The sequence below is a fragment of the Rhinolophus ferrumequinum genome, chromosome 6, assembly GCF_004115265.2.
Source record: "Rhinolophus ferrumequinum isolate MPI-CBG mRhiFer1 chromosome 6, mRhiFer1_v1.p, whole genome shotgun sequence".
Lineage (NCBI taxonomy): Eukaryota > Metazoa > Chordata > Mammalia > Chiroptera > Rhinolophidae > Rhinolophus > Rhinolophus ferrumequinum.
Window position 1 is genome coordinate 37,965,675 of NC_046289.1, and position 25,329 is coordinate 37,991,003.

At 37.4% G+C, this 25,329-nt stretch overlaps 2 protein-coding genes across 2 annotated transcripts in view; both read left to right on the top strand.

The window, feature by feature from the left end:
- Positions 1–9,318, top strand: part of TBPL2 (TATA-box binding protein like 2) — a 30,968-nt gene extending 21,650 nt beyond the window's left edge. The window contains exon 8 of the mRNA XM_033107612.1: positions 9,059–9,318. Coding sequence (XP_032963503.1) covers positions 9,059–9,135 — 77 coding nt within the window. The 3' untranslated portion in view covers positions 9,136–9,318. The remainder of the gene's footprint in view (positions 1–9,058) is intronic.
- A 1,788-nt stretch (positions 9,319–11,106) lies between these two features.
- ATG14 (autophagy related 14) overlaps positions 11,107–25,329 on the top strand; it is a 35,641-nt gene continuing 21,418 nt past the window's right edge. The window contains exons 1-3 of the mRNA XM_033108991.1: positions 11,107–11,357; positions 22,790–22,852; positions 24,003–24,045. Coding sequence (XP_032964882.1) covers positions 11,137–11,357; positions 22,790–22,852; positions 24,003–24,045 — 327 coding nt within the window. The 5' untranslated portion in view covers positions 11,107–11,136. The remainder of the gene's footprint in view (positions 11,358–22,789; positions 22,853–24,002; positions 24,046–25,329) is intronic.

Below are 25,329 nucleotides of genomic sequence, written 5' to 3' on the forward strand. Positions count from 1 at the left end.
ACTAAATATTTTAGGCTTTGTGGACCATTGGCTTTCTCTGTCCCCACAACCAAACTCAGCCATTACAGTGCCTAAGTAGCTACAGGCAAGGCATTACATAAAGGAAAGGGCTCTGAAACGAGAATTCTACATAATTCACACAATTTATATGTGTCATGTAATATTCTTCCTTTTTTAAAAAAAAATTTGTCTGCAACCTTTTAAAACATAAAAATTATTCGTAACTCATGGGCTATTTCCAAACAGGTAGCAGACTAGATTTGGCCAGCAGGCCTAAGCTTCCCAATCTCTGTTCTAACATGTTATTACATCAAACTTATTCTCCTGTTGTCAGGTGTTTAAATGTCCCTTCTTTGTCAGCTGCTTATAAATGGCACAAACATTTGGTTATTTTTATGCGTAGAGAATTATTTTATTATTGTGGGTATTCAGAAATGGAATTTTTGTTTAAGGATATTACCATTTTTAAGGTTCTTAGTACAAATTACCAAATTGTTTTTGAAGGGATATACAATATAGTTCTCCTATATCACACATTCCTATCAACAGTGTATCTAAGTATCTTTTAAAAATCCTCAGCCACTTTTAAAACAAAATAGTACAAAAAAAAATTTTATAAGTGAAAATTATCTCACTGCTTTAACCTCCCTGATAATCAGAAATAGAAATTGATCACTTTTCACTAATCCAATAAACAACATTTTATCTTTTGTAAATAGTGTATACATAACATTCCTTTTGCCCACTTAGTTTTTATTAGTTTGTTCGTAAGGATCTGTATAAGTTTACCATATTATTTTTAAAAATTACTATTTACTATATTTATGACTTTTTCCTGGTGACTTACTTTTACATAAAAAAGGGTTTTTAAAATGCTTGGAGTAAATGGTTCAGACTCTTTTTTCCATACCAGTCTACTGAAATTTGCTATTTTTGTCTGACATTTTACACATTTTACTCTTCTCTGCCAAAATGAATGCCAAGTTTATATGGCACGAGCCAAATTGATCCCCATGCCCCATCCCTAAATAGCTAGCAAGCCATCTGAACACGACATATTCTTCTCCACCTTATTAATTTGCGATGACTCTTTTTGACCTTGATATGTTTGTCTGTTCTCCAGTTCTGCCGTTGCTTCAGAAGTATACTATGAGAACCCTATTGTATTTATACTACCTTGGTGTAAATGTGCTTTAATTCTAGTGATTTCTCTACCTGATAAAGCTGGGTTTCTCTCATTGCTTCTATTTTTATGTTTCTTAACTTCTCTTGAATATTTGTCCAAATAAACTTTAGAATTTTATAAAGTCTTGCCCCACCTAAAAAAATAAAATTGAGAGTTTTGCATCATCTGAGAGAAAAATTGGTAGTTATCACTTAGCATCCATCAACATGTAATGTCTGTTTTTACGGTTTCTTTTTATAATTCTCAGTTCAGTTTTGTAGTGTGCTTTTCTCTAAGAAATAGCAAATGTATCTTTGACGTGGGGAAAGCCTATTTGGAATTCAAGAACTTCTTGAATACAGCAAAGCTACAATTCCTTAGATGCTACTAACTTAGAATCTGAAATCATGAAGACCTCCTAGTGATGGATATAAAGGTTATCTCTTACATCCTAAAGGAAGGAGGGAAAGCCTCCCAAGTAACTTGAATAGGATAGATATTGGAGGTCAATATATGCCGTACTTAAGGGAACAAACTTTTCAAGAACTTTGGAAGAATACTTTCATATATATGCTATGTGTCATTATGAATTAGTCTTATTAAAAAGTGCAAATTGCCAAGTATAGGTTCAGTGCTTATAGGTACACAAAAACAAGTTTCTTTAAATAGCCTTAATTCAGACCAGCTTTCCCATTTGTCCCAAATTAAAAGGAAAAAAAGAAAAACTTTCATGTACACATTTGCTAGAAGTTACAAATCACAAAAGCAAAGGATTGTCAACATGCAATACTTAAAACCACCCAATACACTTGCCTTAAAATTTGTTAATGCATTTAGCACATAGAATAGGCAATGCTAAATTTCTTCATTCTTGCAAAACATAGATCATTACCTTTGTGGAGAAGGAAATGAGATGTAGTAACTGAAACCCAAGTTTCTACTTATTACAAAATAAAAGCCAGTCAATGTCTTACTACTGAAATAGGAATATTTATCATCTATTAGGATTTTTCCCAGTTTTTGCTTCATTGTCTTAAAGTACTTTACCTAGAACTACATGTTTCAGGTTACTTTTGCTCTAAACTTAGAGACACATGCACCTTTATTTCTTAGAATTTTATGAAGTCTATAAAGGGTCTTAGCTACCAAGACCCTTTTCACCTGCAAAGGGATTGAAAACTCAAGGGCCCAATTTTGGGTCCCTGGGGAAAGGGACTAAAGAACCCCCTTTTAGCTTTGCCTCCAGAACCTCAGCTGAGGATGGTCATGGAGAATGTCCAGTGGAGTCCTAGAGGCTCACATAGTCTAGTCCAACACGGCAAGACCAAGCACTCTGCAGAACTGTTTTGAAAGCAAGGTCCCAACAAATGTAAATTTTGCCTAGAAAATGTTAGAGTACTGAAGTTACAGATGCACTTTGATATGACTGGAGACATTAAAGGATCCCACCTCTTCCCTAGGTAGGAACTGTAGAACACCAATGCACATAATAGAAATAAATGGCAATGGAAAGCATGGTATCATGTGCCATTTGCAGGGTTCTTGAAAGTAATTTGTCAATATAAAATTGTCTTCCTCCCCTGAGGAGCCAAAACTGAGGTGACCACGTTCCACACCACCTCTGAATGTTCTAACTACAGTTAAGTGAGCTGAAGATGACGTGACCCTGCTATCCTACTCTGTCATGGTTCCTGACAGCAAAAAGCTTAACACTGTTTTCCCAGGTCCATGCTGCTTTTCTATGGCTGATGTGACATCCAGGACCCATGTTTTTTCTCAAACCACGGTGAAATGAACAGTATAGCTAAGATCTGCCAGATTAATATACAATGAACAGCAAGTATGTCAACTTTGACTTCTAATATCAGACATAATAATAGAGTTAGCATATATTGGGAAATCCCGTGCCACGCTCTGTGCTCAGGGCTTTTATGTGGGTTCTAGTTAACTCTGTGAAGTTGTACTTAATACCTCAGTTTCCTCACCTGTAAAATAGGGACAATGGAGAGGTTAAGTAACCTTAACAATGTCAGCCAGTTGTATGTGCTGCAGCACAGGGGGGAACTTGAGCGGCTTCATCCCGGAGCCCGCCATCTTCATGTCCTTGCACTGTCCCCCAGCTCTTTTGATGTCTATGAAAACACCTGTGTGGTCTTTGTGCACCCTTTCCGTAATCCTGCTTGTCAGCTGAAGAAATGATAAATACTCTCTCAGCAGTGAGGCAGCAGGTGTGGCTAAGAGGGTGGAGGCCGACGGTCCAGTCTGAATCCAGGCTTTACCATTTATTGGCTATATGACCTTGGGTGAGTTTAAGTTCTCCACCTTGATTTTCATATACGTAAAATGCAGGTGGCTGTAGAGGCTACCTGCTAAGTGTTATGAGGAAACAAAACCAGTGCCTGGCATAAGGTAAGCGTGGTATAAACAGCTATTATTATCTCGGTGAAAACCTACTCTCATTGCTTACTCCCTAGCATTGAAAAGACTGGAATTTTACTGTGATGCCTGGACCTGATAACAGGAAAATGAAGTCTAAAGAGGCGTTAGTAAAATGCTTCACATTTACTTATTTCCCTGCAGCATGAAAGACTAAGAAGCTGCGTCTTTGTTACTGAAGGTCACTCTAAATTAGCCGGACATTAGTAGCTCTTGGAAGAGAGCAGCATAAAAATGGCAAGAGTGATTTGATTAGTGAGTGGACAAGAGAGAGACCAGAATATCCCTGTCAGTCGTGACTGGTAATTGTCCACTCATGGCGATTTAGCATATATTGTAAAACGCATACCTTGAGGGGTTTAATGCCTCTTTTTTTTTTAATTTGTAAGATTTTCACTTGTATGCACACACATATGATACCCCTTAGGAAAATAGATGTGTAGTTATGACTTGGTGTAAGAACAGAATCAGAAAATCCAAGTACTATTGGAAATTGATATTTGGGCTGCCTAAGGTATGGGGATAAGCTTACAAACCTTATCGACAGGTGACAGATATTGAATAAACTTTGAGCACCTACCAGGCACCCATAGTGTTTTAGCTGCTGAGGATATAAAAGCTAATATAACACACTCCCCATCTGGCAGGAATCCAGCCTTGGGGAAAGAGACAGACAGATTATCTGATACCGGCTCTTACAGAACCAAATGATGAGACATGTGTACTTGGACCAGCCATCCCAACATCCCGAACCCTGACGTCCATTCTTCTAGAGCAATAAAAACGGCTTAGATTTTGTAAAATGTTAAGGTTTACAAAGGACTTCTTACAAACCTTCACTTAACCCCTTATAACAACCCTATGAGAAAGGCTATTGTTCTTATTTCATAGGTAAGGAAACTGAAACTCAGAAGGTAAACAATTTGTCTATGATTTCAAAGCTAGTTCGTGGTAGAGCTAGCATTTGAGCTCATATCATTTGATCTCAAAGCCAGTTCTGTCTCCAGTGCACCAGCCACAGAATTTCCACCAAGCTTATAAATGGTGTTTACGCTTGTTCAGGTCATTATAACCCGAAGGAAAGGACTGGTAAGTTTTGCTTACATGGCAAGGGTCATCTAATTGGAGTCTGATGCTACTGATTGGGATGTTTGATTACTGAGTGATTGTTAATAAGAGTATGGGGCCAATTTAGGTTCCAGTTTCAGGTGTACAATGTAGTGATTAGACATTTGTATACCTTATGAAGTGATCACCATGATAAGTCTAATACCCACTTGATACCATACATAGTTATTACAATATTGTTGACTGTATTCCCTCTGCTGTACTTTACATCTCGTGACTATTTTTAAAACTGGCAATTTGTACTTAATCCCTTTCATCTTTTTCACCCATCCCTTGACACACACACCCCCAATCTGGCAACCATTAATTCTCTGTATCTATGAATTTGTTTTGTTTGTTCATTTATATTGTTTTTTTGGATTCTACTAAGTGAAATCATACAGGATTTGTCTTTTCCTGACTGATTTATTTCACTTAGCACAATACCTCCTACGTCCATCCATGTAATTGAAAATGGCAAGATTTCATTCTTTTTTTATTACTGAATAATATTCCATTGTATATATGTACCATACCTTCTTTATCCATTCACCTTTATCAATTCACCTATTCATATCTTAGCTATTGTAAATAATGCTGCAGTGAACATAATGGATATATGTTTTTAATTTCTTCAAATAAATACCAAGAAATGGAATTGCTGGGTCATAAGGTAGTTCTATTTTTAATTTTTTGAGGAACCTCCATACCATTTTCCATAGTGGCTGTACTAATTTACAATCCCACCAACAGTGCATGAGGGTTCCTTTTTTCCTACATACTCACCAATGCTTCTTTGTTGATTTGTTGATGACAGCCATTCTGACAGGTGTGAGGTGATATCTCATTGTGGTTTTGATTTGCATTTCCCTGATGACTAGTGATGTTGAGCATCTTGTCATGTGTCTGTTGGCCATCTGTTTGTCCTCTTTGGAGAAATGTCTATTCATGCCCTCTGCCCATTTTTTAATCAGATTGTTTGTTTTTTTGATGTTGAGCTATATGTATTCTTTATATATTTTGGATATTAACCCCTTCTTGGATATATTATTTGCAAATATCTTCTCCCATTCATTAGGGTGTCTTTTAGTTTGTTGATGGTTTCCTTTGTGGAGCAAAAGCTTTTTAGTTGATGTAGTCCCATTTATTTATTTTTGCTTTTGTTGTCTTTGCTCTGGGAGACATATCAAAAAAAAAATTGCTAAGATGAATGTCAAACAGTTTATTGCCTATGTTTTGTTCTACAAGTTTTATGGTTTCAGATCTTACAGTTAAATCTTTAATCCATTTGGAGTTCATTTTTGAGGCTACATTCATTTTTTTTTGCATGTATCTCTCCAGTTTTTTCAACACCATTTATTGAAGAAACTGTCTTTAAACCATTGTATATTCTTGACTCCTTTATTGTAGCTTCGTTGGCTGTATCTTTATTCTGTTCCATTGATCTGTGCCTGTTTTTATGCCAGTAACATGCTGTTTTGATTACTATGGTCTTGTAGTATAGTTTGATATCAGGTAGTGTGATACCTCCAACTTTGTTCCTTTTCAATATTGCTTTGGCTATTTGGGGTCTTTTGTGGTTCCGTATATGTTTTAGGATTATTTTTCCTAGTTCTGTGAAAAATTCCATTGGTATTTTGATAAGGATTGCATTGAATCTGTAGGTTGCTTTGGATTCCCTTAAAGTTTTGATGCCAATATTACAGTGAGGAAATCTTTTGACTAAACTGACCAAACCCCTTCATTTTAACACCCAGTTACAAATCCTAACAATGTTCATTTGATGACTTTTGATGTAAAGGAAGGAACACTGGGTATACAAGGTCCTCTCCCAGAGCTGCTACTCATGATTAAGGGAAGCTTCAACTTCTTGGGCCTCAGTTTTCCCGCATATGAATGAAGAAATTGTACTAGATAATCTCCCTAAAGCTCTTGGTATCTAAAGTTGTTTTCCTATGATATAAAGTAATGATCACTCAATGCCCAGTCCCTCGTGGGTGATGGGTGTTTTCTCCTCCCCAGGCGATGCCAGTATGTTATATTCTTTGGGTTTGAATGCAATGCTTTTAGGTATGATTTCTTTTTCTTTTAAGTGTTATGATAAAACTGAAGTACATAGTTATCCAAAATGCTGGACCTAGACACTCTGTTCCTCAATGGAACGTAGAAAGAACCTTGGTTTGGGGTTTTTTTGGGGGGTGGGGAGTGGGAGCGTGTTTGCTATACATACTTCACTGTCTCCTAACAAGAAGGCTGTTGCATTCAAAAGTATTCAGAAGCCAAAAAACGTCCATCACACAAGAGGCAGGGACTTTTTTATAGTAGTGTTTTCCTTACTGCTTCCTCAACTCACTGTGTGATTTCTACAAAACCATTCTCTTTAGAAACTAAAATTTTGGTGTTGTAACTAAAATCTTCTGAGACTTAAGGGATTTCTCCTACCTCAAAGTACAGAGTCTCTGTGATTTGTATCAGTAACTCTCCCTCCTTTCCACTCCACATCTTTGAGGGTGGAGACTCAGTAAACTCCTTGGCAATGAACAAGTAACCTTTCCCCTTATCTCTCTTAATCTCATAAAGACTTCATATTTGATTCTTTAAAAAAAGTTTTTTTAACTTATCAAAGTAGAATTCACATAACATAAAATTAACGTCTTAAAGTGAATAATTCATTGGCATTTAGTACATTCACTACCACCACCTCTGTCGAGTCCCAAAACATTTCCATTACTCCAAAATAAAACCTGTATCATTAAGCAGTTTCTACCCATTTCTCCCTCCCACTATCCCCTGGCGACCACCAGTGGCATTCTGTCTCTATGGATTTCTTTATTCCGGTTACTTCATGTAAATGGAATCACACAGTACGTGACCTTTTGTGTCTGGCTTCTTTAACTTAGTTTTTGAAGTTTATCTGCATCATAGCCTGTATCAGCACTTAATTCCTTTTCATGGATGAAAAATATTCTATTGTATGGATATACCACAGTTTGGTTTATCCATTCATCTGTTGATGTATATGCTCAGGTTGTTTCCCTGTTTGGCTATTATGAGTAGTGCTGCAATGAACATGCTTCTACATGCATGTTACTCCTTTGAAGACCTGTTTTCAATTTTCAAGGATATATAGCCAGGAGTGGAATATACCAGGTCATGTGGTAAATTGTATTTTAACGTTTTTGAGGAACCGCCAAACTGTTTTCTATAGTGACTGAACCATTTTACATTCCCATCAGAAATGTATAAGGTTCCAGTTTCCCCATATCCTTCCCAACATTTGCTGTTTTCCACTTTTTAAAGTATAGCTCATCTTTGGTTCTGAATCCTGATTTCTATCTGCTTCTTAAATCTGGTGATTCTCCTTTTGGTAATTCCGTCATTAGTCCTGTAATTAAACCAGTTAGCCACTTCTCCGAGGTCATTTTTGCTCTCTTACTGAGCCTTCCTCCTCTCTGACTTCATAGCTCTCACGGAAGTCTTTATCAATTTAAACTATTCCATTCCTCTTCACGCTAACAGTTTTTATATATTCCTTTCATTAATCTCCTTGCTTCTTTCCCACAATACTGTCAGATAATAATTTCCTGATTAGCTGATAGCTCCATATAAACACAAGTAATTCCAGGCCATGACCCTTAGCCCAGTGTGCCTGCATAGCTTTGAAGGTGGAAGTAGTTGGTGGTGGTTGGTGGTGGTGAGAGATGAGTAGGGACTCTCTCAAGGGTGGGGACCATGTAGACATGTTTTTCATGTTTCTAATGAATGTTTTTATACCTTTAATTCCCAGAGCAATTTGTTACAATTAAAGATCTCTTGAAACTTAAGACTCTTAAGGGTGACAGTGGTACAATTTTCCCTCTAATAATCCCTCCCTATACACTGAAATTTAAAACTTTAGCTCCGCTTTGTCTCACTATGTTAGTCAACATTAGGGAATCAAGATGTTAACTAGAGATAAGTGGATCCAAAGGAAGTCCCTTTTGCTGGTAGTTAAGTGCCCACAGGTGCTGATGTGGGCACTATGTGTTCGCGGCACACATAGAGATGACATTCCATATTTCATACTGAGCCCCGTATCGCTGAAAATGGTCTGATACACCAACATAGTGGAAATACTAGAAAACTCTGCTCTAGGGTGTGTGTTTGTGGGAATGTGGATGAAGTCACCAAATTCTTTTGTCTTGACCAGGAATAAATGTCACTTCTCAGGTACACCTAAAGAAATGTCATATTAAAAGTAATTGGAGATGACAATGAAATTTTAGTCTTAAGATAATTTTGGTATTGTTTTTATATACCAGATTTTATAAACTTGGATTAAAGATTTTATAAACTTGGATTTCTTTACAGGTGCCAAAGAACGTTCTGAAATCTATGAAGCATTTGAAAACATCTATCCTATTCTCAAGGGTTTTAAAAAAGCCTGAGTGTATCATTCACTATCTCATAGTATGTTGGTTTATGTATGTATGTTCATAAGCCCAGCACAGAAACGGCTGCATTTTTCTACCTTTAATTGTAGATATTCCATGCACATTTTGACTTTACTTATTAAAGGGTGATTCTATGTGAATAACCATGCCTAAGAAATGGAGAAAATGTCTTATTCAGAATGACTTTTACGTTATTTTAAAAATAGAACAAGTAAAATTATTTCAGATTTAGGGCCTTTAAACTTAATTGAGAGGTTTAGAGCCTTGCTAAAGAGATTTTGTAGCATCATTAAAATGTTATGTTCCGCTCTTATTAAAGATGTAATGCATAATGTCTTCTCTTAAAATATATGGCAATATATAGAAATTTCAAATAACTGTATACAATAGATACTATCTGTAATATCTACTAGATAGAAATGAATGTGTCTATTTTTTGCCTTTTAAAATATCGAGTAAATGATCCTGGCCAGTAGAGCTAGGCACTGCGACGGATCCCGTCAGAATGCAAAGGAAACCTGAAAGTCTGAAACCTTAAGAAGAATCAAATATCCTTCTGTTTGAAATGATCAGAGAAAATTATTTGTCTCACTTAAAAATAAATCTGAAACTTTCAGGAACCATTCAGGTTTAGTGTAAGTTCTATTTTGAAACAGCATAGGGAATTTTTGCTTTTTGTGTGCTTTTGTAACCCCATGTAATTGTATTAAAACAGACGAGCTCAGGCTAACAGGATGGAGCAAAGGGTTTAGATTCAAGACCTAATTAGTTTCTGGAATCATCAGCATTCGATGGAGATGCAGAGGTTATGATCACTCAATACCAGTCCCTCCTGGGTGATGGGAGGGAGGGATGAGGGCACAGTGACTCTTAACTCCTGGCCCCAAGTGGTCACTGATTATGTCTTTCACTAAGATGAGAAAACAGATCTGTGAGGAGGGAAAGTTCAGTTTCCAACATGCTGAACTTGTGGTGGCCACAGTACATTACTTGATGCCTAGCAGGCAGTTAGGAATTTGGGGGTATAGAACTTGGAAAAGCAGTCCCTGCTAGAGAGAGGATTTAGGGCGGTCATCCATTGACAGCCTATCAAAATAATCCTGGAGAATCACTGCTCTAGATAATTCCACCTATTAACCCACTGTACTTTTTTCCTTCTGTGGTTTAGAGGCATATTCAAACACGAATTACTCTGATATAATTTCTGACCCACCCTATTTACCCCTCTCCCCAGAAAGAAACTGGGAGGAATCCTATACAGTTCAAATTCTTTCTCAGAGCGTAGCCCAAAGTAGGGGAGGAATGTTGGCCATGAATTTAATTGAAATTATCTTTTCAGAAACATAAAACATTGAGTTCCACCTTCAGTAGTATGGTCGCTTCTACTGGTTAGCTAGTACTGGTAGAGTATTATCAGATTACAATAAACGTATTTGTTTAGTAATTCTCACGACGTTCGTTAGTACTGTAATTATGCCTTCATTTAACAAATGAAAACACGGGCACAGAGAGGTTAGGAATTTGCCCCGAATCACACAGCTATTAAGGAAGTCGGTGAGCCAAAATTAAATCTCATTCTAAGACTCAGCCCCCTCATCCAACCTTGTAAGCCAAATTTTAAAGCATCCATAGCGAATTAAAGAATGTCCCTTATTTTGTTCTCAATCCGTTTCCCCATAATCCTTAGGGCATCGTATTACTATTTCTTACACAAATTTGAGGCGTTGACTTGTAGCCTTGGCATGATACGGCGGATGATGACATTTTATTTGGCTGATTCGCCACGCTCACCTAATTCTTGCTTCGGGAACCTGCTGCCCTTCAGCGGACAGGAAAAGCAACAGCGCCGCCGGCCCGCGACCAGAGAGGCTGGGCAAGGGGCTTGCCCGCACCCACGCCTCCCCTCCGGGCACCGCCCCAGGCCCCTCCTCCTCGCCCAGGATGCATCTGGTTGAAAACAAAATCCCACGTGACTGGCTCTGCTCTTAGTCTATCATGGCGTCTCCCAGTGGGAAGGGATCCCGGGCGCCGGAGGCTCCTGGCTGCGGGCCCCGGCCGATCGCCCGGGACTTAGTGGACTCGGTGGACGACGCGGAGGGGCTGTACGTGGCGGTCGAGCGGTGCCCGCTGTGCAACACCACCCGCCGGCGGCTGACCTGCGCCAAGTGCGTCCAGAACGGCGATTTCGTCTACTTCGACGGCCGCGACCGTGAGAGGTAAGGCGGCCGCCACAGCCCTATTGTTCTTTCCCTGGGTGTCTCCTCCGCTCGGTGACTGGAGGCTGGAGCCTGAGGCCCGGGTCAGGACTCCGGAGCCCCGCAAGAGGAGGGGGAGATAGGGAGGGTAGCTGCTTTTGTTCCCAGAGGACGGTCGGAGCTAGATCAGGGAAAGTTGCCCGTTTCCCCATAACCCACCCGAGAGGAGTCTGACCCCACTGTGCTCCTGGGTACTAGGGAAAATGGATTGATGATGACTCGAGAAGTCTTCCCCTGTTGTCGCTATACAGTTGGATTCTCTGCGCTTTGCTGCACTCCCATTCAAAGCTTGGTTTAACCTTTATCTTCGAAAGCACATTCATTCTCTAGAGGAGAGACCAAAAGAGAATCACGTAACTGGTTAAGAGGGATTCTGGCCCTTGACGCGTGTGTCACAGGTGGACCTTGTTATCAGACATGCTTTCTCTAATGTGTGAACTAGGACTAGTTAGTTGCTCCCTGATTGTTTTGCATGCTGAGGAGTTTGGGGATGTGTTTTGGCTGTCTTAAAATCCGGAATGGGAGCCGGAAACCCTTACATAAGAGAATTGAATTAGGAACATGTTTTGGCCTTGTTTTGAAATCCAGAGAGCTACAAGTCCTTGGTTAAGATAATTGCAAAATTAGTGTGATTAGCTGACAGGTCTCTCATTCCCAGATTCTTTCAATAACTTAGTGTCCATAATACTAAGATAGCTAACTTTTTGAGCTCAAAAGTTCAGGTATTAATTCATTTACAACAACCCAGTAGGTTATTATCCCCAGCTTACTGCTAAGGACACTGCACAGTAAGTGCTTTGCCCTAGGTCACATTGATAGTAAGTGTAGGAACCAGAATTAAAATCCAGGCAGCCTGAACCTATATATACCATGCACTTAACTACTGGATTGTACAACCTCTGTATTTGGAAATGTTTTGAGTTCCTAGTTTTCCTCTGATCATGAAGGGAGGTTGATTCTTTCTTCTTTCTTTTGAGGACATTTGCAGGATATAATCTTATTAATTTATTGCTGTGCCTCATTGATACACTTGATGACTTTATAAACTGCTGATAGCTTTAAAATTAAACCAGTTGTTTTATTATGAGAATACTAGGTATAAAATGGAAATGTCTAACTGATGGAGTTTTTCAAAAGTTCAGTTCTTGACCTGTTTATATATACATTTTCTTATGCCCATTCTCATGATTTTAATTTAAGTACCATCTACATGCTGAAGACTGCCAGACTAGTATCTCCAACTTAGACCTCTCTGGAATCCAGAAAACAGCTGCCAGCTCAATGTCTATATTTAAATTTGTAATAAGTATTTCCATCTTGGCAAACTGAACTTAACTATTTTCCATCACAAATCTGTTCCTCCCATGCTCATGCCAACCCAGTAAATGGTAACCTCATTCTTCTTTGGTACAGGCCAAAAAACTTCTAGTCTTTCTCAGCTCCTTTCATAATACCACTCCATCTAATCCCATCAACAAATTCTATCCATTCTTCAAAACCTATCCTAAATCTGACCCTTTTACCACCTCCTGGGTTGATCCACCAAAAGATTATTACTTCTCCAGTTTCTGCTTCCACCTTTGCTCTCTTACATGGTGTTACTTCCATACTGCAACCAGTTAACGCCACTCGTTCATTAGTCTGTTGAAATCTTTCAGGGGTTTCCTGTTTTGCCTCAAAATAAAAAAACCAAGTCCTTAACCAAAGTTCTGTATTGCCTATTCCTCCTCTGATGTCTGATTATTTTTCCCTTACCCACTCTGCTATACCGCCCTCACCAACTTGCGAGTCCTCAAACATACCCAGAACACTTCCGCCTCATGGCCACTGCAGTCTTATTCAGACTTCCAGGAACTCTTTTCTCCCAGAAATCTTCAAGCCTGCCTCCTTTGTTTTCTTTAGACCTCTGCTCAGACATTAGAGAAATTCTTTTTGACCATTCAATCAAAATAGTAACCTCCTTTCCCTCTTAACCTACTTGACTGTCTTCCCTAGCCCTTATCACCGTCTTGTGGCTTACACATTAATGTCTAACTTCCCTCCGCTCCAAGGACATAAGCTCTATGAGGGCAAGACTGTCAGTTTTGTACTGGACTGTATCATCACATAATAGAAGCTTAACAGAGATTTGTTGAATGATTGAATGAATCTTCCCCTCTTTCTCAAACGTAGTCTGATCCGGAACCATTTCATTTTTATCCATCTTGATCCATTTGTTTACTAAAGCCAGAAGCCCAGGAGTTATCCTTAGACTTTTCCTTTTTTCTTGTGCCATGTCTCCAAATCATTGGCAAGTCTAATTGGATCTGCTCCAAAATAGATTTTGGATCCATCTACTTCTAGTCCAGACCACCATTATTTCTCTCCTGGCCACTTGTTGGTTTACTTTTTTAAATTCAAATCCCTCCACACCCCCCTCGGCTTCTACACTGCAGCCACTGTAGAAATGTAAATCAGGTAATGTCATTGTTTTGCTTAAACCTTTCAATGGCTTTCCACTGCATTTAAAATAAAATTCAAAAAATTAATTAGGGCATAAAAGATAAATAAATTTAAGCTCCTTACCATGGCATATAAAGCCCCATGTGAGTTGGCTACTGCTTACCTTCTGACTTTGGCTATGTGGTTGAATAAAAATACAGGCTTTGGATTCATGCTGCATTGAATTGAATCCAAGTTCCACCACTTGTATGTGATTTTGGACAAGTCTCTTCGCCTGTGCTTTTCATTTTGAAAATGGTGGGCTCTCTAACTTCATAGGTTGCTGGTAGTGATTATATAAAAGGATGGATTAAAGTACTTAGCATGATGTCTAGCATATATTAAGCATTCAAAACATAAACTCATGCCACGCTCCCTCATATTCACTGCTCCATAGTCAGGGGCCTTCTGTCAAATCTACAGACACATGAAACTTTTCCACCACTGGGCTTTTTTTCCCTTGCTATTCCCTCTGTTTGGAACACTTTTCCTCCTGATTGGCATCTCTTGTCTTTCGTGTCTTAAATGTCACTTCCTTAGCGAGGCCTTCCCCAACTTTCACTAAGGTAGGTTCCCACCTCTTCCATATCTCCTCCCACCCCATTATTTTCTATCACAATACTCAATTCCTTCATGGTACTGAGCACGATGTATATGTAATGTTATTTATTTGAGAAGGATATCTGCATCCAGAATGTAGTTTCATGAAGGCATGAATTTTGCTTTTTTTCAGATCACCAGTGCTTACTGAAACAGCAGTGGGTGGCGCATAGTAGGCATATTGTTGAAGGAATGGCAAAGGCAATAGAACTTGAAAAACATATAAGCTCTTTGCTAAATCTGAGCATTAAATTTAATTTTCAGAAGAGAGAGATGTTCTAGTGGATTTCTTTTTCTGACCAAGAAAAATAAAGAGCAAATACCAGAACCATTCAAAATTTAGAACTAAAAAGGAAAATTTAGGGTTCGGGGGCAGCAAGACTGCACAGTGATTTGTTCAGACAGCTTCATTTCACTTTCCATCCTTCCCTTTTCTGAACTGTGTATTCACCCTAAGAAGAGGAGTTTGTTTTCCTTCGTTCCCAGAACAATGCCCAATATCTACGAGGATGAAAAAATTGAGACCCAGGACCACTGTCCTAATAACCAAATCATTTTTAATGATTTCTCATTGGGTGCTCAATAAATATTCTGGCAAGTTCCAGAGGAGAAAAGCAGCTCTGCTTAAAGGGTGATTGTGAGATATTCTGTATTCAGTGTTTATGAAAAAATTTTTATTCTGTGCTTTGCTTTTAGACTCTTTTACTGTATGAGAAGCTCCTTGCTAACTGTGGGAAACCACATGGAAATAAAATATGGAGCTTTATGCAGCACAGTTTAGAAACCCTTGTTTAACCTCGGATTTTTTTTTCTTCAGTAAATTGGCTAAATTAGCTGTGCCTGAATGGAGTTGAATGTGATGAGGCACGTCAAAGTTCTTGTAAATGTAAATGTATCTTTTCGAGTTTCATTAACAGACTAGCTGAATATACAAGTTCAATGTTTTAACAGTTGGAGGAAAATTAGATATTAAAGATTAAGTCTATCTCACGAATAGTTCCTTTGACTCCTAAGAAAGTAACGTGTGTTCTTTATATAATTTTGTTGACAGTATGAGACTAGCAGATAGATTGGTTGAAAAATGTCCAAACTCACTACTTTTTTGTTGTTCAGGAAGAAGAGTTCCTTATACCTGTGTGTCCTCCCCAGCACTGTCCTTTCCTCGTCTCCCACCTTGGCCCCAGTCCTCAAACAGTACCCACTTGCTTCTCTGCGTTTTCACCTGCCCTTTAACTCGTGTGCTTTAAGAAATGAAGAGGATGACACTAAGCAGTACTCCCAACACCATCTTCTTTGGCTCTTGTACTGGCGAACATGGTACAGTTATAGGTCTTTTAACAGGAATACAGTTATCTGACACCAAAAAATAACACGGTTAATGGATAACTGACAAGCTGAAGTCATCTTTTTAGTCAAAACTGGAAAGAAATTGGATACCGATTTATGATAGGTGTAGGGATGGAACGGGAATATAATCGGAGGATATTTAGAGACTAGCACCAGGAAAATCTCCATGCTGGTTTAGGAACCAGTTCTATTTTTATTTTATGTTTTTCTGTTACAGTTGACATTCAATATTATTTGATATTTGCTTCAGGTAGACAGCGTAGTGGTCAGACATTTATATACTTTATGACACGATCCCCCAATAAGCCTAGTATCCACCTGGCACGTTATTAACAATATTAGTGACTGTATTCCCTATGCTGTATTTTACATTGACTGTTTTGTAACTACCAATTTGTACTTCTTTTTTTCACCCTTCATCTTTTTCACCCAACCCTGCAATCCCCCCTTTATGTGGCAACCATTAGTTGGTTCTGTGTCTATGAGTCTGTTTCTGTTTTGCTTGTTTATTCTTTAGATTCCACATGTAAGTGAAATCCACATATGGTATTTGTCTTTCTCTGTTTGACTAATTTCACTTAGCATAAGATCTTCTAGTCCATCATGTTAGTAAATAGTAAGATTTCATTGTTTTTTATGGCTGAGTAATATTCCATTGTATATGTGTACCACATCTTTATCCAGTTATTTGTTGATGCAGACTTAGGTTGCTCCAGATTTTGGCTGTTGTAAATAATGCAATGAATGATAGGAATTAGTGTTTTGGATTTCTTTGTATAAATACCCAGAAGTAGAATTGCTGGGTCATAAGTTAGTTCTATTTTTTAATTTTTTTAGGAACCTCCATACTGTTTTGCATAGTGGCTGCACCAGTTTGCAGTTCTACCAACAAACAATGCCCGAGGGTTAGAACCAGTTATTTTAAAGTGTGGATTAAAAAGACACATGTTATGAGCATATGGATATTGCTTTTATAAGTACGTTTTCAGGAATGATGCAGCATTACCTTCACTGCTAAATTTTAAGAATATATGATTACAGTTTTACCAGGAAACAGAAGTAAATGGGCACTAAACAAATTGAGGTGGGATAAAAGATGAGCAAGAAATTTAGACGCTACTAAAGATTTCAAGGGGGATATATAGCCAACATCCAACAAGTTATCCTTTAGATATTTATGTCTCCCTCTAGTATCTTTTAGTTGTCAGTAAACTATAGCCTATAAAAATCTATTGTGTTGAGAATTCAGTTCTGGACACACATTTGTAGACTCTACTCAGAACAAAAGTTCAACAGATAGCTAGATTCCCTATCTTTAGACAAGAGTTTGCCAACCTTTCTGCTGTTTTATTGTGTCCTTAAAGAAGGGTCTCAACTCCCAGCCCATGCAGCTTAGTAATTGTATTTACACCAACACATGTGGATCTGCTGAAAAAATACAACTTTTGTTTTCAGTCGATTATCACTGGCTACCCTCATCATTATACCTTTTGGAATTTATAAAAGGTTTTCACATTTATTATATTAATCTCATTCCCTTCCATAAACCCGTGCATTATTAACCTATTTTAAAAATGAGGAAATAAGTTTTACCTTACTTACTCCTGGGTTATCTAATTCTTAAATTCACTTCCAGATCTGAACTGTATTTTTTTATATATAGTTCAATTTAATACATTAGTAAGATTAAGTGCTAAATCACTCATTGCAATGAAGAAAAGGGAAACTAGAGTATAATTTGAGCTAAATGCCTGTACCTGATTTTTTCACATTTGTCTCATTTAATCCCTGTGACTAAGTAGAGTAAGCATTTATAAGTGTATGCATTTTACAAGTGAGGAAACTCAACAATACTTTGTTTCTATTTTTTTATTACAGTCCTGTCAGTGGAGTATATTTTTACTGTATTTTGTCATATCCTAAATATTCTAATATAAGATGAAAGAACCATCCTGATAAGGACTGTGTTTTTTCCCTGTTGCATTTGTCCATAAACATTATACCCTTGTATACCTAAAGAATTTAAGGGAGAAAAATATGATGGCTAGTAATTCTTACTGTGTTAGTATCCTAATGCAAGAAATATTTTGTTCTTTAACTGTTTTCACTTAAATATGGAGCATGCTGTGATGTCTTTTCCCAAGCATCTGTGCTCTCACTCACTTACCTGAGAAGCCTCACTGCCGCATTTCTAGAGCCAGAAAGTTATTAACTCTTCCATTTATTAACACTTATTAACCACAGCCAGGACCCAAATCAGAGATGGGCAAAGTTCTTCACCACTGACCTAAAAACTGTTGGGCTCATTTCTCTCCCATCGATTTCAGGAGCCCAAAGAATAATCTGTCTCAAGGGGCCTAAGAACTTTAGAAGGGGATTATGTATATATTTTTATAGTGGATGTGATCCTCAAAGGGAAGACGACATGAGACATTTGAATTGATTGAATGGTCTCTTGTTTTATTATAAAAGTATGTATGATTATTGTAGAAAATTGTCAAGTACAAAAATACTTAAAGAAGGAAATGGATTTTACTCATTTTCGCAACTCCATTAATAATTGATTTCCTTTCCAGCCTTGTTTGTGTGTGTGTGTGTGTGTGTGTGTGTGTGTGTGTGTGCTTTTAAATATATTTTTTTTCACTTGGAATCATACCATATGTGTATATAGTTTCTTATTCTAATAAACTTTTTTTTAATCCAACATTTCATAAACACATATTCATGTTTTTGTCTGTAACAATATTTTAAAGCTCTTCATGGCAATATACTGTTATTTAATTATTTGTTCTCCTATTGGACATTTAAGTTGTTTCCAATTTTTGCTGTTATGACTGATTTCGTGATTGACACCTTCAAACATAAATCTTTCTCCTCATTTCTAACCTGTTTCCTTAGGATAGATTCCTTGAACTGCAATAACTGGTTCAAAGGGTTTGAATATTTTTTAAGGCCGTCAATTGCTTATTTGAAAGATATATATTTTTTTGCCTTTCTTATAATACATTGGTGGTGTTTCTCAGACTTTATTGCCATAACCCTGGGCACAAAGTAAACATATACCTTTAGGAGGAGGGAGAGGGCTGGGCGGGCAGGTGGAGGGATTAGAGTTATTTTATGAAAGGTACCGTGCCTGGGACAGGTAAGTGTTCAGTAAGTTGGAGGTGTTACAATGACGTTAATTATCGCCTAGCACAGAATTAATGTGGACCCCTAACAGAGCACATGCCATGGTGCTGTTTTTCTGGTAATATGGGCCAGATTTATGGGAATGGCCTGACCTGTGGATAGATCTACTCAGTCAGCCATGATTGTCAGTGGCCAAGGAACAGCGTGGGGTGATGACACCTCGTTAGTGACACACGCCGATCCCTGTTATCCCACTTGGTGTGTTGAAATCCTTTGGTGCAAGACAGATTAATTTTTTACCTTGTGAAACATAGCGGGATTTCCTTTGCCTATAATACCTACCTTCCTTCCGTTAACAGGGCCAACTCTGACTCATTCTGCAGTCTCAGCCCACACCAGCGCCACTCCTGGACAGCTCCCTGGAGCCTGAACCGGGGTCTGTGCCATCTCCAGTACTACCCTCTGTGACCACCCCTCTGCTAGTTCCCATCCGCCTCTATCACAGGGAGACAAAGGCAATTTAAGGGAGTATTTTTTACTGGGGAAAAAAAAATTAGTTGCAAAAGTATGGGTGAACTTAGGAAACAACAGTCAATTTAAGGGAGTGCTTTTTTAGGGGAAAAGAAAACCCCAAATCTTATAAGTATGGAGGATTTTGGTAAATAATTAAAAGGCATTTTTAAATTGGGATAGAAAATATAAGAAATTGTGTTGTAAAAGCCATGATACATGGTACAGGTTCACTGACAGATTCCTTTCAGAAAACAACACAAAAACCAGAGTCATTAAACAAAAAATTGATAGCTGTATCTGCATAAAAGTTGGAAAATTCTGTAGAACAGAAGCGTAAGTAGTCAGTAGTTCGAGATGTATGAAAGAAAAAAAATGACTAATTTCCCTAATAAACAACACTTAAAAACTATAGAAAAATGGACAAAGGACATAAGGGAATAACAAGAGAAAAGTAATCAGGCAATAAGATAGGAAAAGGCCTTCAACATTTCTAATAGTGAAATAATGGCAAATAAAGGAATCATGAACTGTCTTTAGGGAAAATGGAAGGGGAGGCAATCAGGTGAGCAAACACTGAAAAGAAATGTGCAGCATCCGGGGAGCATCTGAGAAAACCAGCTCTGTTCTTCACTGTTGGTGGGGTTGCAAATTACGTGAAATGATTCAGAGGAAGTTGAAAGATAACTGCCAGAATTTTGCATGTCAACATTTGAACCCAGCAAGTTATATTATTTATAGAAATTTCTCATAATCTTAACAGTTTGTAAGGATTTGTACACTAGGATACTCATTTATAACATTACTGATAATAGTGAAAAACTGGAAGCAAGTGGCAGCGTTCAACAGGAGTTTATATAAATAAATTATGTAATGTCTGCTCAATGAAATTCTTGAGAGGCAGTACATAATATGATTCCTTCCCCTCCTTTGTATAAAGATAAAATATGTATCATTAAGTCTTATTTGAATATGATGACTATTATTAATCTTTCCACTTGTTGGAAACCATGCTGAGGAAGCACAGACTTGTGGGATGAACTTTTTGTCTACCTGTGTCATGAGTGTGCCTTGGAGAATGCAGAGAATGGATGCGTGCTGATGAGCAGTTGAAATGCTGACCCAGCCACATTCCTTTATATCGTCTACTGTTTAGCTTTCACACCACCTGTTTTTAATTTCCTTCACAAAGGATAACATGACCCATGAAGTGTTTGATACAGTAGGATTTATCTTTTAATTATTCCTGTTGTCATCTGTATATTTGTTTTAAATTTTGTTTGTTTGCCTTTTTTTTTTAACGAAGCTCAAGAGAATCAATCAGCTCTATATAAAGCTGGACAGAATTGTCCTCCCAGTTTGTTTCAGCGCAAAGTGGAGTGGCACAACAGATCTAAAAGAACTCGGATGGCCTCTAAAAGCCAGATTTTATCCTCTATGTCAGACCTTTGTTTGCATGGTTTGACGAGTCGTGTCAGTTTGTCCTCTCCTTCAGGTTAATGGGAAGATGAAGCACCACATTGCCTTAGTGAGAAAGAAATAACACATTAGTTTCTCATTTTTGATACAAGGAAATGGAAGCATATAACAAATAAGTACTATGTCCAAGAGTATACACTCAGCTGCAGAAGTGTATCATTAGATTTCCTACTATTGTGGAAGATCCTTTGTTATAAGTTATAGGCACATAGTAAAAGCCTGATAAGTTAATGGATGAAGTAATCTGTGGGTTTGTCTATATTCCACATTGGTTTCTGAGTTTTCTCATACTGTTCCATAGAGTTACCATCTTACTGGCCATTGCAGTGCTACCCAGTAGATCTTTCTGCATGATGTTCTGTATCTGTGGTAGCTGCCTGCCGCGTGGGGCTATTGAAATGTTAGTGCCATGGAGGAACTGAATTTTTAATTTAATTTTAACTTAATCATATAAGTCTATAATGGTCATATATAATATTGCCTGATTTGCTTTTTTGTTTTATTATGTATTGTACATTTTCTGTGGCTATTATGTGGTAGAGTCATAGACCTTTATCCTTTCCATTTAGAAGCAGATACCTTTGGGTATATTTCAAACAAGGGGTTATAGAAATAGTGTTATAGAAACTTCTGTCTTAGACTCCATACCATGTGACTGGAACATGTGCCATTGCCATTGTTTTCTCGACGACAGTTAGTGAGCCACTGTCAGCTTGATTAAAAATCAGTTGCATGATGTTGGTCATAAAATTTTTTTAACCAAATCCTTACTAAGCAACAAGCCACATGTTAGGTGTTCAGTAGCCACGTGTGACTGGTGGCCGCCATCTTGAACAGCACAGATCTCCATCTGAATGACACTGTTAGCCACCTTCTGCTAGGTGACATTTATACAACTGTACCCAAACAATACACATTCTTTCAAGTGCACATGTAACTCTCACCAAGGCAAACCAAATTCAAGGCCACAAGGCAGTCTCACATCAAAAGATTGAAATCTCAGAGTATGTTATGTGACCACATCCGAATTAAATTAGAAGACAGGAATAATAAGTTACTGATAAAATGTTTCTGGAAATTAAACAATACAATTTTAAATAACTTAAGAGTCAAAGAAGGAATCTTACGGAAAGTTAGAAATTTCAAACTAAATGATAATGAAAATGCATCGTATCACAAACTTTAGGTTTAGCTAAAGCAATACTCAGGGGAATTTGTAACTTTATATGGTTTTATTAGAAAGGAAGAGGGGCATACAATCGATGATTTGAGTTTCCAAATGTAAAAAAAAAAAAAGTAAACTATACCCCAAGTAAGGTAACAGGAAGAAAATAATAAGGATAAGTATAGAAGACTGACAGAGAAAATGAACTGCAATATGATATCCCTTCCTTTTGATAACTTTTACTAAGTAACTGGTTAACCGGCAATGACTAGCCATAAAATCAGTAAGAAAAAAATGTGCTTTAAAAATAAAGAACCAGTTTGCAAATGAGCGCAAGATTAAATGAAGCATAATAGTTAAAATCATTTTTATAACAAAAAGTCTCAGTTTCTTTGAATTCACTTTAGTACTTTGATGTGCCTGTTTAGAAAAACAATTTAACCTGGGGGGTAAAAACTCTAGATATATTTTATAAACCCATGAAAGAATTTTAAAGCTGAGAATTTGAACTTAGTTTTAAAATAACCAAGTGGTAAGCAGCTGTGTGCACCCCATTGAGAAGATGTGTACAGTACTCACTTTCAAGTCCTTGCCACATGAGTTTGCAGATGTGATCGGTGCTCAGAAATTTGCATAATCTCATTAACTGAAAAAAAAGGATCATTGAATTTTTTTCTTACAGGTTTATAGACAAGAAGGAACGGTTAAGCCAACTTAAGAGCAAGCAAGAAGAATTTCAAAAAGAGTGAGTTTTCATTTGGCTTTTTAATTTGTGGTGGTTATCTAGTCACCATGTCATTTATTTAATTCAGTGCTGTGCATACAGATACAGGGATTGCTAACTTACTAAACATAGAACACAATCTCCAAGTGTGGAAGAGCAAGCAGTGCATCTTGGAGAAGCAAAATAGTAGATTATCAAGTTTCTAAAAAATACTGGGATCAGAGCCGGTGTCTGGTATACAGTAGGCACTCAGTCACTGGATGGATGAGTCAAACCCCTGGCCCTGATAACTAATATGTGTTAAATGGGTCCAGGACTGTCAGCATGTTACAGACTTAAGTGAGTGATGGTGGCTCCTGTAGGACACTGCTTCCATTTACCTTGTTCCTTATCAGTGTTTTGCAAAATGTGGTCTGCAGATGTCTATGTCAGAATTCATTCACTGAGGTAAATGGTTAAACATGCAAATTCTTAAAATCCTACCCTCAGATATTCTGATTCAGTGGGTGTGGGGGAAGCCTGGAAATCGGAGTTATTAACAAGCACCCCTGATGAATCTCTCACCCTCTGGCTTTGAGAATTGTCCTGGAGAACCTTCTGTCCCAAACTGATCCAGTCACTGTTCTCCAGACACACCCTGGCTCAGATAAACACATTGAGAAGTGGAATTGATCTTCTGAGATGCCCTGCATTAGAGAAACCTGTGTGGATTTATTTAACTCAGTCATTTCTCTAATTTTTGTGATTATAGAAACTTATTGTTATAGAACACTTCATTCAACAAAACAAATTTTTGCAGATACTGGTTTGTGCCATTTCTTTGGGAGATGATCATAGCATTTTCAATCGTGAATTCTCTTGTAACTATTATTATTAATCATGACTGATGGAAATTGTTGATTATGACTGAGGACAAAGGTTTTGGCTGTCATGGAAGTTTATTGTGAACATTTATAGAAGGGTTCTGGACTGTGTTAGAAGTGCAAAAGGAAGGAGGTGAGAAAAAATTGCAGAAAACAGAATTTGGAAAACATTTTTAAATGTTTAAGTCCCACTTCGGTATTCCTAGTCACTTGTAAGACCTTATGTTAAAAAGTTGTTGATTTTACATTTGTGATCTTTACAAAATTTTGTTTCAAGAGTTTATTTTCTGTATCTCTTGTCCATACAGAGTGTTAAAAGCTATGGAAGGAAAATGGATAACAGATCAGTTGGTAAGCTGTAAGAACTATTTAAATAATATTCTTTATCCTTGAGATTACATGTTTTTAAGTTGGTAGAATTTAAAACATCATTTTGAATTTAAATTTATTTTTAATCATTTTTGGTGGTCCTCTCTTTGAATTTATTCATAGTGTGGGCTTTTCAAATATTTCACCTAGATAACCAAAAACAGGGTATTGGTAATTAATTATGAAGACATCATATGAAGTCTGGTATTGACATAGAAATACAAGAACAGTGGGCTTTCCTTTTTGAGAAAAATTCTTCCTCATAAACACACATATTCTAGATGGATTAATGATTAAATGTGAAAAGTAAACATATGAAAATATGGAAGAGTGTTTATGTAATCTGGGGGTGAGAGGACCTTTATAAATAAGCAAAATGAACATAAACTGGGAAAAAATTAGTACAACATATGAAAATAAGCAATTTGACTTTTTTTTTCACTTTTGGAGGAAATATACGTTGACATATTTGGGGGACAGTTTGGTGGTGGTTTGTTGTATTTTTAATGCACATGTGGTATTTTCACCCTAAGGAAATGCACATGAAGGCAGAGATTGACGGATAAAGAAACTGATTGTCTGCAGCACTAGTAGTAAAGTTAATATATAAATAATCTAAATCCTAATCAAGCAGGATGGAGTACATAATTATGATTCTGTGTAACTGTCCAAAAGACTGTGGTCAGTCTACATGTACTGATACAGAGTGATGTCCAAGACAAATTTTTTAATGAAAAAACAAGAAGTACGCTAGAGTAAAGTATGATTCCATTTGTGTATGTATTTTAAATATAAACATACTCTAAAAAATCTGAAAAGATACACATCAAACTTTAACTGAGATTACCCCTGAGGAATGGGAAGGAGTCCTGCTAACAATCACTTTCTTTTTTCTCTTCTGTGATGAGTAATTTTTTCACAGTAATAAGCATCACTCGTAATTTTTAAATAATAACTTACTTAAAGAATATTTGTGATCAAAGTGAATTACGTTCATGTTCTGAATGTTGTAGAAACAAAATATGTTGTATGGAAAAAGATCATAGAGGCTATTTATCAAGAATCCTATCCCTGTTTTTCTACATTCCCTGTATTTTCTAGTTTCTCTATCAAAAACTTCAGTATTGATTTTTTTAACAGTAACATCCTTTAAAAGTAAAGCCATATCATTGCCAGTTCATTCCAGAATCCACCAGCCTACATGAATCTGTTTTCAGAAGTCTCTCTCGCTCCATGGGAGAGGCTAGCATTTTGCCTGCCAGAACA